This window comes from Mastigoproctus giganteus, chromosome 13, assembly GCF_048544385.1.
Source record: "Mastigoproctus giganteus isolate SK-2022 chromosome 13, ASM4854438v1, whole genome shotgun sequence".
Lineage (NCBI taxonomy): Eukaryota > Metazoa > Arthropoda > Arachnida > Uropygi > Thelyphonidae > Mastigoproctus > Mastigoproctus giganteus.
This window is the reverse complement of record NC_143587.1, coordinates 39052577-39069894: the sequence shown is the minus strand read 5'-3', so window position 1 is coordinate 39069894 and position 17318 is coordinate 39052577. Positions and strand designations below refer to the sequence as shown.

At 36.8% G+C, this 17318-nt stretch overlaps 1 protein-coding gene across 1 annotated transcript in view; it reads right to left on the bottom strand.

The window, feature by feature from the left end:
- The window catches only part of LOC150075981 (uncharacterized), a 701253-nt gene that overhangs the window by 109303 nt on the left and 574632 nt on the right, over nucleotides 1-17318 (bottom strand). The window contains 2 exon segments of the mRNA XM_090387465.1: nucleotides 982-1139; nucleotides 12230-12440. Coding sequence (XP_090243591.1) covers nucleotides 982-1139; nucleotides 12230-12440 — 369 coding nt within the window.

The window sequence follows — 17318 nt, the reverse complement described above, 5'->3', positions numbered from 1 at the left end:
CTCTGGTTGCCTCTCGAACATGTTGCTGTAGAAAACAATCCTCCAATAAATCCACAAAAGTCTTGCTAGTGTGCGAGTGACCAACCCACAAGTTCCAGTCAATATCTGGAAAGTTAAAAATCCCCCATTAAGAGATGTTCTGATTTACTGGCCCACTATTTCTCTGCACAATTGTTTGTTGTACTCAGAGTCATTAGGCCTATACACACTCTTACTTTCGTTTTCCCTTCCCCAGTGTTTATATAACACCAAACTGACTCAACATAGCACTGCCCGCCCATGTCAACTGGATGCATTTCCTTAGATTTCATGTGTTTCTTAACTAACAGCATAACCCCTGCTCCCTTCCTACCGTCTATCCTTTCTGTACACATTGTACTCCCAAAATTCCAATTCTGCATTTCAATTATTGAATGATAAAGCCCATAATGTTAAGTCCTTTGTCAACTGACAAATTAAGGTATATACTGTAATTAACATAATCACTGCAATCGTTTACATTTTGTGATTAACACATGCACTGATGAGAAGTAAAGTTTTGTATGACTGGAAGATATGAAACCAGCAGTTATTTATTAGTCAAGAGTTAGCCTCTGGTTTTTAATAACAATTCTATTGCTTGGAAGAATGTTGCAAAGTATTACGAGAAGAAACAGCTGAAATTTTTTTTTTACTAATAATAATAGTAGTTTTGTTTAAGAACAAATGATATAAAATCAATTGCTCTTAAACATAGTTAAAAAATGCTCAAGTAATTTTGGTCCTTTAGCATTTTTTTAAGATGGTTATCAAAACCCTTGTAAATTTTCAGTCAAGAACATCACATTTGTGATCATGTTTGGCCAACACAAAAGCAGTATAGCAGACACACCAATCATGAAAAAAATATTTATGCCAACGAGTACAAAGAACAATTCACTACAAAGCCATTGTAAAACTGGAGGGCAAGATGATTCTATTTGAAATATTTAAAATGCTTACACTGTTCCACTTTGATCCTTCGAACCTCCTTTTCAGCAACTCCTGTGCAGTGTTCTAGGTATTCTTGCTGCAAATCTGTACGTGATGATAAAGCTTTAATAGGATTACGAGATGCAACATGTCTCCTTTGTATCCTTATATTCTTCTTTTGTGATAACCTTTAAATAAAGGTTCATGAAAACAAATACTACATATAAAATCTTTAAACAAATTGTGAAATAACTGCCATTAATTACACAATAATTACTGTTTCCAAAATACACAAATAAAAAGATGCCACCCACACTATGTCAAGTGAAATAAAAAGATTTTCTCACCAAGAGATCAATAATTTCTCAAAATAATCTCTACCTATCTACCACTTTCCCCCAAAACTATTGAAGCCTCAGGATGACAAATCTGAACTATGGGAAAAATACTCAAACTCTGCCCAGTGAAGTCCCTGGAAGGTACCCAAAGTATGGTGCACCATGCATGGTTCATACAATGTCCTGTTACACTGTGTGAATGCAATCTGGGGCTCTGTGACATGCAAAATGGTACAGCAGTGTGACCATCTATGTGTAACTTAGGTCTGGGAGAATTAATTTTTCTGCTAGCACATGTAACACACCAACCAGAATGCTGGTAAGTTTGTCTACCCAGAATTGGGATATATATATATATATGATTTTGTAATAAATTAGAGCAAAGTGGAGGAGAAATTGAAGCTAAACATAAGAAAAGAAAGGCACCAGGAGTGGATGGGGCGCTATCCAGTTATTATTAAGGAGGGCTGCAAAGGATGTAACCACAGCCATAATTATGAAGGCAGCCCTGGATTAAGAGGAGGCCACCACAGACTGCAGAATTGCAATTGCATCACCAATTCACAAAGGGGATCAAAGGGATACAAAAATAGTAGTAGTAGTGGCATGTGATGCAAGAAAGCAAGTGAATGAGCTTATGCAGCATCAGCCAAAAAAAAAAAAAAAAAAAAAACCATTCCCTCCAAATGCCTGTCCAGTTCCTCCTTAAATTTATTTAACCTATCAACTTCCACAATGACAGACGGAAGTTTGTTCCAGCAATTAGCCACCCGCTGGCTAAAGGCAAATTTCCGCACATCTATTCTACATCTGTCTTTTCATAATTTGAATTTATGCCCCCTTAGGTCCGTAATCTGAACAAGTGGAAAGATCCCATCAGAATTCAGCGTGCTCAATCCATTCAAGGCTTTATACACCTCAATCAGATAACCGCGCAGTTGCCTTAGTCTCCAGCCACTGCAATTTGCAGAACTTAAGCCTCTCTTGGTAAGAGGATCCCTTCATTCCTCTCACCAATCTTGTTGCCCTTCTCTGTACACGTTCAAGCAAATCTACATCCTTCCTAAAATGAGGCCTCCAGACCTGTACGCAGTACTCAAGGCGTGGCCTGACCATTGCCTTATACAGAGGGACAATCACCTCCTTTTCCCTGCTAGCAAAATTCCTATATATCATTGACAAAACCCCATGATCTGCCATAGCAGCCTGTCTGCATTGCTCAGAAAACATCATATCTGACTGCACAATTACTCCCAGGTCTTTTTCATTTTCTACCACCTTAAGTGTAGTACCACACAGTTGGTATGTTTCTCTGGGGTTACTTCTACCTATATGCAGTACTTTGCATTTGTCAAGGTTAAACTTCAGTTGTCACCTCTTAGCCCATCTGCCCAAATTATCTAGATCCTGTTGCAGTACCACACTGCCATTACTGTCATTAACAACCCTGCCAACCTTTGTATCATCTGCAAACTTTGACACTAAGCCTGATATACCTTCATCAATATCATTGATAAATACACAAAACAACAGAGGACCCAACACCGAACCCTGTGGGACTCCACTAATAACATTAGTCCACGAAGAGCAGCACCCATTAATTACCATCCTCTGTCTTCTCCCACTCAACCATCCTTTTATCCACTGTAGCAACTTACCCTTAATACCATTCTGCTCAAATTTGTACAATAGTCTTCCATGCGCAACAGTGTCAAAAGCTTTCCTGAAATCCAAATATATGATATTAAAATTATTTTTTTGCATCCAGTTCTTTTGTAACCACATCATAATATCCTATCAAATTTGTCAGACAAGACTTTCCCTTAACAAACCCATGATGTGTCTGAATTATTGCTGCAGTCTTGTCTAGATGATCCTGCAATGCAACTTTAACAAGTGACTCCATTATTTCACTCGGAACAGAAGTTAAACTAACTGGTCTGTAATTACTCGTGTCACCCTTCAATCCCCCTTTGTGAATTGGGGATACATTTTCACATCTCCAGTCCGTGGGAACCTCCCCTGAGTCCAAGGATGCTCTCATAATTATGGTTAAGAGTTTGCTTAGTTGCTTTGCCGCCTCCTTTAATATAACTGGATAGATCCCATCCACCCCAGCTGCTTTTCTTACGTTTAACTTCAGTTTCTCTTCCACTTTGCTCTCAGTTATTACAAAATCATTAAGTATCCTGCTACAATTTGATAACCTTCTGCCATTTTCAAACCTTAATAACTCCTCATGTGTGAATGTAGATGCAAAATACTCATTCAGTTTGTTTGCTATCTGAGCAGGATCATCAACAGTCGAACCATCAATATCAAGTGGACCAATCAGATTCATCCCCTTCCTTTTAGAATTTATATAAGTAAAGAAATCCTTGCTGTTTTTCTTAGCATCTTTTGCCAAAGATTTCTCGTAATCTGCTGAGTAATTACAGACCTGTTAGTTTAACATCTGTTTCAGGTGAAATAATGGTGTCACTGGTTAAAAAAAGTAATCCAGGATCATCTAGACAAGACTGCAGTTATAGTTCAGACACAACATGGGTTTGTTAAGGGGAAATCTTGTCTGACCAATCTGATTGGATACTATGATGTGGTCACAAAGGAACTGGATGCAAAAAATAATTTTGATATCCTATATTGGGATACACCCACACACGCATATATTTAAATAATGAACAACGGTTAAAAACAGAATCATTAATGAAAGAAAGTAAAAATAAAATGGTAAAGAAAACACCAGAGGCAGAAAATTACATATTCTTCTACATGATGCTTGAAATATAAAACTAAAATGATATGAAACTAAAAAATAAAATTAAAATAAAACTTATGCCAGTACCACGGCAAAACAGTAGAGCAAAAACAGTGAAAATTAAATGTAAAAAAATCAAACCAGTAGGGAGAGAAGGGAAGAAAGGTAATAAAGACTAAAGATATTGTAGCAGAAACAGTCCAAAATAATTTAGAAAATCTAAATAAAGAATAATAAATTAAATTTAAAAGCCAAATACATAAGAATTTGCCTTCGCCCTCCATGACGAAGTCCAAATTGCATGAAATATCGCAAATAGAGACTTAAACTAACTACAATAAAATAAAACCAAAATAAATAAACAAAAAAAAAAAAAGACTGACCATTATAACCCATTTGGACTTGGTATCCATCATATGTAATTGGCTTTTAACTTTAATTTATTATTCTTTATTTAGATTTTCCAAATTATTTTTGAGCGTTTCTGCTACATCTTTAGTCTTGTTACCTTTCTTTCCTCCCTACTGGTTTGATTTTTTAAGTTTAATTTATTTTCACTCTACTGTTTTGCCATGCTACTGGCATAAGTTTTATTTTCATTTCATTTTTATATATATATACATAATAATGATGTACAGAGGAGACCACCACAGACTGCAGAACCTACCATTAATATCGAGACACCTCTCCTTGGATGTGGAAACAGGTCCTATGCATGTAACACATCACAGAACCTGCTATAAATATGCACACTTGGCATTGAACAGACAATTGCAAAAGTGGGCATGCAAGATGACATTCAACAGAATTAAGACTTCCATCGTGTAATGATAGTAGGATGCCACATATGCAAGCATTCTGTATTAGACAATGCAGTCACTCTGGGGATCCCTGGGTCAACAGTAAGTATCATCATATGCAAATGGAAGAGGAATGGGACTGAATCTGCCAAGAAACGGCCTGGTAAACCCAGAAAACTAACAGAATGGGACAAGAGAACTCTGCAAAGAACTGTGCACACAAATTGTAATTTGCCCTTGTCATAAGTTACACAAACCCTCTGTGAGAATATTGGGACTAATGTCAGTACTAGTACAATACGAAGGACACTCCATGATATGGGTTACAATGGTCGTGCAGCTGTTTACAAGCCATTGATCACCTCAACAAATTCTAGATGCTGATTAACATGGTGTAAGGAGTGTGAACCCTAGACTGTAAAGCAGTGGAAAACAGACCTATGGACAGATGAGTCGAGGTTTGCACACTACCAGTCTGATGGCTGTTCCTGGTGTTGCGAATGCCAGGAGAACAGTTCCTTCCTGGTCGTATCCTCCCAACAATGAAGTTTGGTGAGGCAGTGTCATGGTATGGGGCTGCTTTTCATGGTTTGGCTTAGCCTGTTAGTCACTATCGACAAAACCATGAATGCTGTGCAATACCAGGACATCCTGGACAATTATGCACTTAGAACATTATGGAAATTCTTGGGGGAAGGCCCATACCTGTATCAGCAAGACAACGCACCATACCATACCATACTGCTTGGGACATGGCAGAGTAGTATGAGGATGTGGGTGTGGAAAAGGTGGATTGGCGAGCTCAGAGTCCTGATCTGAACCCTATCGAGCATCTTTGGGATGTATTGGATCGTCGGGTACGTGCACATCGAGAACAAGGCAGAACTGGTGGCTGTGTTAAAAGTCAAGTGGAGAAACGAGAACATATCACCTGACATTTATAAAAAGCTGGTTGAGAGTATGCCGAGAAGATTGAAGGCTGTCATAAAAGCAAAATGTTTCAGCACAAAATATTAAATGACACAATAAAAGCTTTTTTTTTTTTTGTCTAAAGGCAGGTGTCTGGATATTAATGGTAGGGCAGTGTGTGTGTGTACAGAAAAGTACAATTATTTACTCTGTACAAATCTCAAATCTGCTCTACCATGCAATATTTTACCCACACTTGGGGTGATGTCCCAAAACCTCTCTCAAGCTGTTAGACTCCATTCAAAAGCATTTTTCATAAACATTCATCATAAACATTTTTGACTCATATGCATTTCGATAGGCATCACTTCTTCCTTCGTAAGAAATTCAATCACCACTCTTTGCTTGATACGTATATCTGTAGCATCCATCATTTTGAACAAGTCTAGGAAAGTTTATCGCCAGCAATTTACCGCCGCGTCAGTTTTTCACATTTTACCATCTAGAAGCAATGAGACGTGTTTGGTCAAATCATAAAAAGTTATTTTTTATTTAAGTTTCTGCCTTAAGCTATGATTAGCATATTTTTGGAATTCTAGGAACTGAGAGGGAATAGTATGGAAATAAAAAAAACACATGTACGGAAATATGTAATTTAATAGGTAGATTATGTATTTTAATAATTACATGTATCACAAAAATAGTAAAAAAAAAACATTATTTGAACAATATAACAATTGGTTAATTATAACATTAGGTATGTCATAGTAGATTGCAAAAATTCAAAATGAATGTTTTTGCAATCTTCAGAATCAGTCACGTTGGGATAATTAATTACTAAGAAACTGTAAAATTTACAACACAGTATGTAAATTATTAATAAGAAATATAATGCACCATACCTCTTAGATAATCAACAATATCAACCTGTTCATCGTATGCACTAACAAGCCTTTTAATTCATTCATCACAATACTTCATTTTTTTGTTCCCCAGATCACTTGCACTTAAATATTGTTCAATGTGCATTTCGTTAATACTTTGTTCTTTTTTAATGCAATCGATAAATTTCCAAATGTTGGGATGATAAACAGCGACTTGTTCCTCAAATCCTCTATGCCACCCTTCAGCAGAATTAATCGTTCTTAGTAATCCTTCAAGAACAAGCTGGCCTACGTTCCACATTTCATGGGAATACTTTGGTGGTCGATGAAGATGGCGTCTGGTTGGGTGTCCAATCCATGTATCCTCAAAATAATCAACAACTTCTTGCGATTATGGAGGAAAAACACCATTTTCACACAAATGTTCAAAAACGACCGTCACAATTGGAGGGGCACAAATGCAATTGCTGCCAAAATTCGCATATTTAAAGCAAAATTATGCATCAGTTTCATAACGTTGTTTCAATCCATTATTCTGAATGGAATGAAAAGTACATTGTGAAAAGTGGAAAAAACAACCCCGTTGCAAAGCGTCAGGAAAAACCCTTCTGCAAGCATTCAATCATTGCCATCTCAAAATCTATAGTTATTGATTGCGGGGACATAGCCGGTTCCAATACTTTCAGCTGCTACAGTAGAGATACATACGTTTCCTCAGACTTGTTAGGCAATAATGCATAAACTAATGGAAGTATACATTTCCTAGAAATACATACCATTGTAGGTGCTTTAATTTAATTGCCTGTTATTTTCCAAAATTGGAATTAGGTACGTACCTACTTAATTCCTTTAACTTAAATAGCATGTTTTAGGGGAGTAGGGGTAGGGCATGCCGATTAGGGAGGTACTTATATATTTATAATCTCTTACAATCACAACATTTTCTTATTTTGAGTTTATTTTTCATACTTTTGAGTTTGTGAACGCATCACGTCGGTGGAATTTTTGAAATCAGGAAAAGGAAAACTGAAATTGTGCTTTAGTGGACATTTGTTTTATAAAGACAGGAAAAATGAAATAAAAATTCATTGGAAGTGTCAAAATTACGTAAAAACCAAATGTGCCGTTCGAGTTACTACGGTAGATAACACCATCGTTAAAACATGGAAGGAGCATAATCATTGTGGAGATGCAGCAGGAATTCAGGCAGCACAACTTCTTGATACCATTTGAACTTATGCAGAAACAACAAATAATATGCCTCAATAGTATTATTTCAAATGTTTCGAGAATCTGTAGCCAAGCAGCAGCCCCTAAGCTTCCAAGTGTAGATACAATGAAACAAACGATCCGAAATATAAGAAATCGAAATTTTGATGGCCCAGTTCTTCCAACGCATCGTAGAGACAATTTTTACAGAAGAATATAAAACATCGTGCAATGGAGAATTGTTTCTACAATTTGATTCTGGACGCGAGCCAATCGTATGTTAATTTTCAGTACGAAAAGAAATTTGCAGTTGTTAGCGTGAAGTGAACACTGGTATGCCGATAGGACTTTCAAAACTGTTCCCTTACTTTTTTTTTATCTGCTGTATACAATACATGGATTCAAGGACAAAATATCGCTTCCATTAGTTTATGCATTATTGCCTAACAAGTCTGAGGAAAAGTATGTATCTTTACTACAGCAGCTGAAAGTATTGGAACCGGCTATGTCCCCGCAATCAATAACTATAGATTTTGTGATGGCAATGATGAATGCTTGCAGAAGAGTTTTTCCTGACGCTTTGCAATGGGGTTGTTCTTTCCACTTTTCACAATGTATTTTTCGTTCCATTCAGAATAATGGATTGAAACAATGTTATGAAACTGATGCTAATTCTGCTTTAAATATGCGAATTTTGACAGCAATTGCATTTGTGCCCACTCCAATTGTGACGGTCGTTTTTGAACATTTGTGTGAAAATGGTGTTTTTCCTCCATAATCGCGAAGAAGTTGATTATTTTGAGGATATATGGATTGGACGCCCAACCAGACAACATCTTCATTGACCACCAAAGTATTCCCATGAAATGTGGAACGTATGCCAGCTTGTTCTTGAAGGATTACTAAGAACGAATAATTCTGTTGAAGGGTGGCATAGAGGATTTGAGGAACAAGTCGCTGTTTATCATCCCAACATTTGGAAATTTATCGATTGCATTAAAAAAGAACAAAGTATTAATGAAATGCGCATTGAACAATATTTAAGTGGAAGTGATCCAGGCAACAAAAAAAAAAAAGAAGTATCGCGATTGTGATGAACAAATTAAAAGGCTTGTTAGTGCATACGATGAACGAGGTGATATTGTTAATTATCTAAGAGGTATAGCGCATAATATTTCTTATTAATAATTTACATACTGTGTTGTAAATATTACAGTTTCTTAGTAATTAATTATCCCAACGTGACTGATTCTGAAGATTGCATAAACATTCATTTTGAATTTTTGCAGTGTACTATGACATACCTAATGTTATAATTAGTTTAGTTTAAAATTAACCAATTGTTATATTGTTCAAATAATGGATTTTTTACTATTTTTGTGATACATGTAACTATTAAAATACATAATCTACCTATTAAATTACATATTTCCATACATGTGTTTTTTCTATTTCTGTACTATTCCCTCACAGTTCATAGAATTCCAAAAATTATGCTAATTCCAAAAATATGCTAATATGCTATTAACAATGGAGTACGAGATGGATGCATTTCATGATGTTACAACAGATGCGCGAAGGTTCCACCATGAGATGTGATGCATGTGTGACACCAACGCAGCATAGATTGGCGGACACACCTGGAGTTTCTTTGACAGTAGCAGCAGCGCAGACGAGTCTCACCACGAGATCCATTTCCATCTTCACAGGCGAGTCATACACGATAGATTTGAGGGCCCCCACAGAAAGAAATCAAGGCTCGATAAATCAGGTGAGTGTGGGGGCCAGGCAAAGGGTCCACCATGACCAATCCATCGACGCCCAAAACGCCTGTTCAAATGGTCACGAACACACCTTTCATAATGGGCAGGTGCCCCATCATGTTGAAACCAAATGTTGCATCTCACATTTTCTAGAACATCGTCAAGTAACCATGGTAGAACTTGTTCAAGAAAGATCCGATATTTAGCGGAGTTCATGCGGAATGGTAACAGGTATGGGCCGACTAAGCAGTCACCGACCATACCTGCCCACACATTTATTGCAAAGCGATGTTGTGCTGCATGGGGGCGCACGCCGTGTGGGTTGTCGTGAGCCCACACATGAACATTGTGCTGATTGAATAAGCCTTCATGAGTGAAATAAGCCTCATCCGTGAACAAAACATAGGTTGGAAAATTCAAGTCTTAAACTCTTTCTTGGAAAAACCACTGCGCAAAAGCCACACGTGCAGGATGATCTTGGGGGAGCAGTAACTGAACCCTTTGGAGATGAAAGGGGTATAAGGAATCATTGTGCCAGACACGCTGTACACTGCAACGAGATACTCCTAAGGCAGAGGCAACAGCACGTGTGCTGGTAGTAGGACTATTCTGGCCGGCATTCAACACACTTTCTTCTATGGCAGGAGTTGGCGTCGAACGTGGTCTGCCTGTACTACTCCTGTTACCTCTAAATGGCCCATAATCACACAAATTTTGATGCACACATGCAAACAAACAGTGGTCCGGTACATGTCTGTCTGGGAAGCGTTCTCCATAAATTCTTTGAGCGGCTCGTCCATTGCCCTCTGTTAATCCATACACTAGGTGCATGTCTGCCAGCTCACAGTTTGTATATTGATGCATGCTCTTCATGTGGCGACTACTGCTTGAATGAGTAAACCAGAAATTTTCCCTCTCGCGAACTGATGAACAGTGCCGTCTACCGACTTACAGTGATGTTTCCGGTTATGGGTTCCTATGCGATTCACATTCCTTTAAATGTTACCTACCTCCCCTAAACATTGGTACCAATATTTTTGAGACACCCTGTATAAGTGACCTGATGTAGCCAAGTGGTCAAGTGTTGGGAGGGTGAGTACAGTAGCACATGCATTTGAGTTGACTAAGCCTACATAACTACTAAATAGAGTTAACAATTGTATTTATTGTCAAAATGATTAGCTGTAAACTCCTCTAACTTAATAGTTATACCTGAGTATTCAATGAAGCATAATAATTTACACCATGAGCTAGAAGTTAATTTGAAAACTAAAATTAATAATCCAGATCAGAGCTTTCCAAAGTGGTTATATTTTGTAAAAGTATAACCACTTTGGAAAAATTTTGGGTTATACTTTGAAAAAGTATAACAAGCACCTTTTGAAGCACCTTGGGTTTCACTTTGAAAAAGTATATTTAATTATATACTTCTATCCACTCGCCCTCTTCCCCTTGGGTTATACTTTGAAAAAGTATAACCCAAGGGGAAGTATAAAAAGTATTTTTGAAAAAGTATAACCCAATGTGCTTCAAAAGGTGCGTGTAAATCCAGATGAAGTTGAATTTGCAAAGTGGCATTTAGACATCGGTAATGATAAAGTGGTAAAAGGCGAAAATGTGCAACAAACATTTTTAGCTACAACAAATAATACTGTTAAGTTTAACGAAAAAATTTTATCCGAAATTATTCCAGGAGAATTAAAAATAGTTCAGACCAAATTATGCCAGATAGTTGTAATGCTGAAGAATACAACTCAGTAACATCTGAAACACTTATTCTCTGGAGCCTTCAGGTTTACCTCTGCATAAACTACTATTAAAGATAAATGAAATTATGATTTTAAGAAACTTAAATATAAGAAATGGAATATGTAATGGTACAAGACTTTATGTGTAGTGGAAATAAGGAAGAAATGTTTGGTTTGTGAACATGTCACAGGTGAGAGAGCTGGATCGAAATCATATATTCCATGGATTCATATTTATTCAAATTAATGGGAATATAACTTTATTTTTAAACAAACACAGTTTCCTGTGAAATAGGCTTTTAATATTACAATAAACAAAAACAAGGTCAAACATTATCTAAGGTTGGTGTTGACTTAACATCACCATGTTTTTCCACATGGACAATTATAATACATTGCATTAAGTAGAGTGAAGGCAGCTAAAAATCTTTGTATTAACAGAAAATAAATCAAAAAACAACAAAAAAATTGGACAAGAAATGGTGTTTATAATCAAATATATAAATGGTTTTGTTATTAATTTGTTTTTAGATAATAAAATAATATAATTTTTGTATATCTTTTGATTATTAGAAAGGGAGTGTGGGTATTTGTTAATGCAAATCCCCCCCCACCATCTCAATGAGATGTTTTTGGCTTGAAGCAAAAAAAGAAGTTGCACAAGTTTCATTTATCGTCAAGAAACATAAAAGGGTGGGATATCAAATTACTTCTTGCACATGTAGTGTGTCAACATCAAAAATGTTTGGAAAGCACTGGTCTAGATAATCAGACTGGTAGTTCAAAAGGAATTGATATATAGCACCTAAAACTTTAAAAATTAAACATCTGTGTATTCAAAAATTTTAGCTTAGCAAATAAATACTTACAATTGATGAGATTCTGAAGTCATCAGTTTGAATGCATCATCACTGATTTCCACTCTTTCCTCTTTTGTCTGCATAGATTTCACAGACTCAAAGAAGGAGCTAAAAGTTTCATTATCAGCTTTTGGCACAAGCACCCGGGCATGACTTTCCTCTTCTGATTCAGAAGAGCTGCTTTCCTCCTCTTCTTCCTCCTTCTGATTTTGTTCTTTAGCTAAAAGAAAAATATCTTTTGAAGAATATTTTTTGATGCTTCAGCAAAACATATTCTTCACTAACTTTTGAATTCATTATTATTTCTATCATATTAGATCATCATACCAGCTATGATAATCTACTCTAATTCCCATATTCATGCTCTTTTTTCCTACATGCACACATTTTATACCAATCAGAGCAGATTATGCAGCAAGCAATTCCTCTGCTCACCAGTTGAGTTTATTAGTTGTTGTTGTTGGTATGAAAGTTTCACGACATAAGGGCAAATGTGGCCAATGTGTCTGTCAGTGTCATTACGTTCATTTTAATGATTTAGGATGGATATATCAGAGTGTATTTATTATTCCTAGATGTTTAATATATATAAAGAGCTCACTTAGGTTTGCTTTGTCACCAAGTACATGAGAGAGGGTTAGAGGAGCTTGCAAGTTTGCTAATGATTGGAAGGATGTGGTACGAACAGCTGAATAGGTTGGACAATCAATCAGGATGTGCCTTACTGTAAGTTGTATCTGACAGACAGAACAGAGCGGGGGATCTTCTCTTAAAAGTAAATGTTTGTGAGTGAGGAAGGTATGCCCAATGTGCAGTCTTGTTAATATAACTTCTTCCTATCTATTTGTACGTGAGCTAGAATGCCACAAACAGATCTTTTTTTATTCTGCAAAGTTTATTGCATGATTGATCCCTCCAAAGGTCTGTAAATGGCACAAACTGAAAGTTATCTTGTATATTAAGATCTGGATTTTTTGCGGCTTGGTCTGCATGATTATTTTCTGGGATTCCAGCATGGCTGGGAATCCAACAGATAGACACTTGTTTTCTTGCTTTATGCAAAACTCAGTTGTTTTTTGATATGCTGAATCAAGGAATTTGAGGAATATTTGCTGTTCTGTAAAGCTGCTGCTGAACTAAGGGAGTCAGTATAGATTAGAGCAGGTAGAAGTTGATGCTTGGTAATATCATCCAGTGCTAGTTTAATAGCATATAATTCTGCTGTGAAAATACTGCAAACATGAGGCAAGTAGACAGATATAATATATTCCGGTAAAACTACTGCGGCACCTACTGAGTTGTTCGATTTTGAACCATCCATGTAAATCTGATGACTGTTTCTATTTTCAAAACTGTGCAGTGCATGAAGCTTCTGTATAACAATTGGAGAAATCTCTTTTTTATTCCTGTTTGTAAGATGTGATATGAACAAAGGCACAGTCGGAATCCAAGAGGTTCTGAGTTTATATCTACTGCAGAAATGTGCTGGAAATGTATTTCCCAAAATTGAGCTAAGTGTCTGAGACGCAGTCCTACTGCTTTATTTTCATTTGGCTTGGAATCATAATTCCTTGTCCATGGTGGATCGTGAATAATGGACCAATTTGGATGTGATGGCTGACTGTATATTTTTGCCACATGCATGCACCGTAGATAATCTCGTCGAAGGTGCAGTGGGAGTTCCGATGCATCCGCATACAGGCTGTAAATTGGTGAAGTTCTAAATGCTCCTAGAGCTATGCGGAGAGCATTATGGTGAATGGTATCTAGGCGACGTAAGATCCTCCTTCTTGCTGAAGCATATATAGGAGATTCATAATCCAAACGAGATCTAATCAAAGTTTTATATAATAGTAATAATGTGGACCTGTCGGCTCCCCAGGCCATTGAAGATACTGTGCACAAGATATTAAGTTTTAAGAGGCAACTAGTTCGAAGTCTTAGTATATGTTCATGAAAGTTTAGTTTTCTATCTAATGTTAAGCCCAAGAAGGAGAAATTTTGAACAACAGGTAGAGCAATTTTATTTAAGTATAAGACCGGTTCAGGATGAAGACCACGCATTTTACAGAAGTGTATAGCAGCTGATTTTTTCTCAGATATTCTATATCCATTATTTTTAGTCCATACTTCCATTTTGTTTATGGATAATTGGAGCTGTCATTCTATTGTGTTCATGTTTTGTGATTGAAATGAAATGGAAATATCATCTGCATACATATAGATTTCCAATGATGGTGGTATAACCTTTGTGATATTGTTCACACGCAGTGCAAACAGGGTTGCACTTAATACTGAGCCCTGGGGAACCCCTTCCTGTTGTATATATATTGTAGATAAACAGCCTTTATATCGTACCTGAAATGTTCTGTCAGCAAGGAATTTTTCTATAAATTGTAGACGTTGTCCTCTGTATCCTAATTGAAATAGATCTTGTAGAATTTCGAATCTCCATGTTGTGTCAAAAGCTTTTTCAAGATCTAGATTTACCATCATCATATGCTGCTTTCTTATAAATGAGTTTCTAATACTGTATTTGTTTCCACTTTGACGTATAGATCAAGTGTCGATCTATTTTTTTCTAAATCCAAATTGGTGGGGTGATAAAACATTATCTTTTTCCAGCAACCACGTAAGTCTATTATGCACCATTCGTTCAAGGATTTCCCCTAAGTAACTGGTCAGTGAAATCGGGTGATAATTATATGTATAGGAAGGATCTTTTCCGAGTTTGGGAAATGCAAGGACAATTGCATGCCGCCATATGGATGGATACAGGTTATTCAGAAAAATTCTATTATATAGAGCTAGTAGGATTTCCAGACAATCAGAGTTTAGGTGTTGGATCATAGTATAATAAATGCCATCGAGACCTGGTGCACTATTAGGCAATTTTTTAATGGTTGCAAGTAATTCCTCTTTTAGAAATGGTAGATTATAGGGATGAGATGTCTTGGTAGAGAAATTCAACTTACTCCGTTCAGCTTGCTCTTTATATTTTTGAAAGTCAGTGTTGTAGCTTGTAACTGCTGATATGGAAGCAAAAGAGTCAGCCAGAATTTCTGATATCTGCTCTGTTGCAAAAACGTCCTGCCCTTTCCAATGGAAGATTGGAGATTGTGTGTGCTTGGATATCTTCCACTTAAAATCCAAATTTTTTTCCACACCAAACCAGGACTTGAGTTCCTAGTAAGTGTGGAAGCAAACACAATCCAAGAATTTTTCTTTGCTTTTTCCTGAATTCTCCTCGCTTCAGCTTTGGCTTTTTTATATGCAATCAAATTGAGGGTAGTTGGATATTTTCGGAATCTATTCCATGCACGATTTTGTTTCGTTTTTGCTGTTGCACATTCTGCATTCCACCAAGAGTTGTACCGTGCCTGCCTTGCCTTACTTATTTGAGGTATTGTAGCTTGGAAGCTTCTAATAGTTGATCGTTGATATATAAGACAGCATCATCTATTGGCAGGGATTCTATTAATTGCTTATCCAGTTTGATTAATTGCATATATTTACTCCAATTAGCTTTTTTAAAATTCCACACTGTTCTGGTTCCTTCTGTAAGAGTCGATTGTGTCTGTATGGAACATACTATCGGAAAATTATCACTGTTGTAAGGATCATTCAACACGAACCATTCTATACTAGGATAAATTGATGGAGAACATATTGTTAAGTCTATTGCAGAAGTGATACCTGTACCCAAACTGATATAAGTGTGAGATCCGGTATTCAGTAAATTCAGTTGTTGATCATCTATGAAAGTTTCGATTATATTACCTTTACTGTCTATGTGAGCAGATCCCCACAAATGATGATGGGCATTCATATCTCCCATAAGGCAATAGGGAGGTTGAAGCTGCATAGTAAGATCGTTTAATTCCGATCTGGAGAGAGGGATATTTGGTGGAAGATAAATGGACAAGATTGTGATAGAAATTCCAATGGCTATTCTTACTGATACTGCTTCTAAGTTGGTTCTTAATGTTGTTTGCTTAGCTGGTATATGAGTATTCACCAAAATTGCCACTCCTCCTTTGGCAGTTCTGTTATCATTCCTGTCTCTCCGGAAAAGTGTATAATTTTGAAATGTGGGTGAAGATTGAGAAGTGTTAGATGGGTCTCCTGAAGGCAAATGCAGGTCGGTTTATACTGCTGAATAATATCTTTTATTTCATCCAATTTTCCACGTAAACCACGACAGTTCCATTGTATAATAATACGTTGCATTATTTAGGTCTCGGGACGATTTGTTGAATCTGACTGCGCTTTTGAGTTTTTTCGTTTATCATATTTGGGTCTATCTTTCTTCGGAAAATTAGGACGAGCTGTATCAATATCTTCTGCAGGGTGTAGTTCTAGTACGTTCTCTCTCTGTTCATCAGTATCCATTTGGTCTATGTTTGTTTATTTCTGTTCACACAGTTTACTAGATGCCGTTTGCTTTGTTTTTGAAGATGTTACTTCTGATTTCTGCTTTCCAGGCACGGAAGTATCCTGCTTTTTAGCACTGGATGTTTCTTGTGAAACTGTTTTTGTCATCAATATTACTTTACCCCAGTCTATAATTTGATTTAGAGGTATTGATACCTCCGTTCGAGTGGCTATAGTTTGCTGTCGTTTCACTGCTGAAGCATAGGAACGTGAAGGTTTGGTTGCAAGTATCTGTTTTCTTGCTTCCGTATAAGACACTTTATTTTCTACTTTGTATTTTTGAATTTGCTTTCCCAATACCCACATTCCGCATGTCTTTGAAAAAGCAGGATGATTTTCCTGACAATTAGGAAAGAGTGGTGTAGCAGATGTGCAGTTTGCTTGATTGTGGTCTTTTGATCCACAGAGTGCGATATGTCACCTGAGAGTGTCCGTATCGCTGACAGTTGTAACATCTTATTGGATTTGGTATATATGGTCGGATTTTGCAATTTAAATATCCTGCTTTAACTGAATGGGGAAGAGAAGGATTGTTAAAGGTGAGAATTACTGATTGGGTTGGAATGAGAATTCCGTCTTTCTTCATCATTATCCTCCTAACATGTATCACTTGTTGTTCTGTTAGCTCGCGCAGTAGTTCTTCCTCTGAAACAGTCAAAAGGTC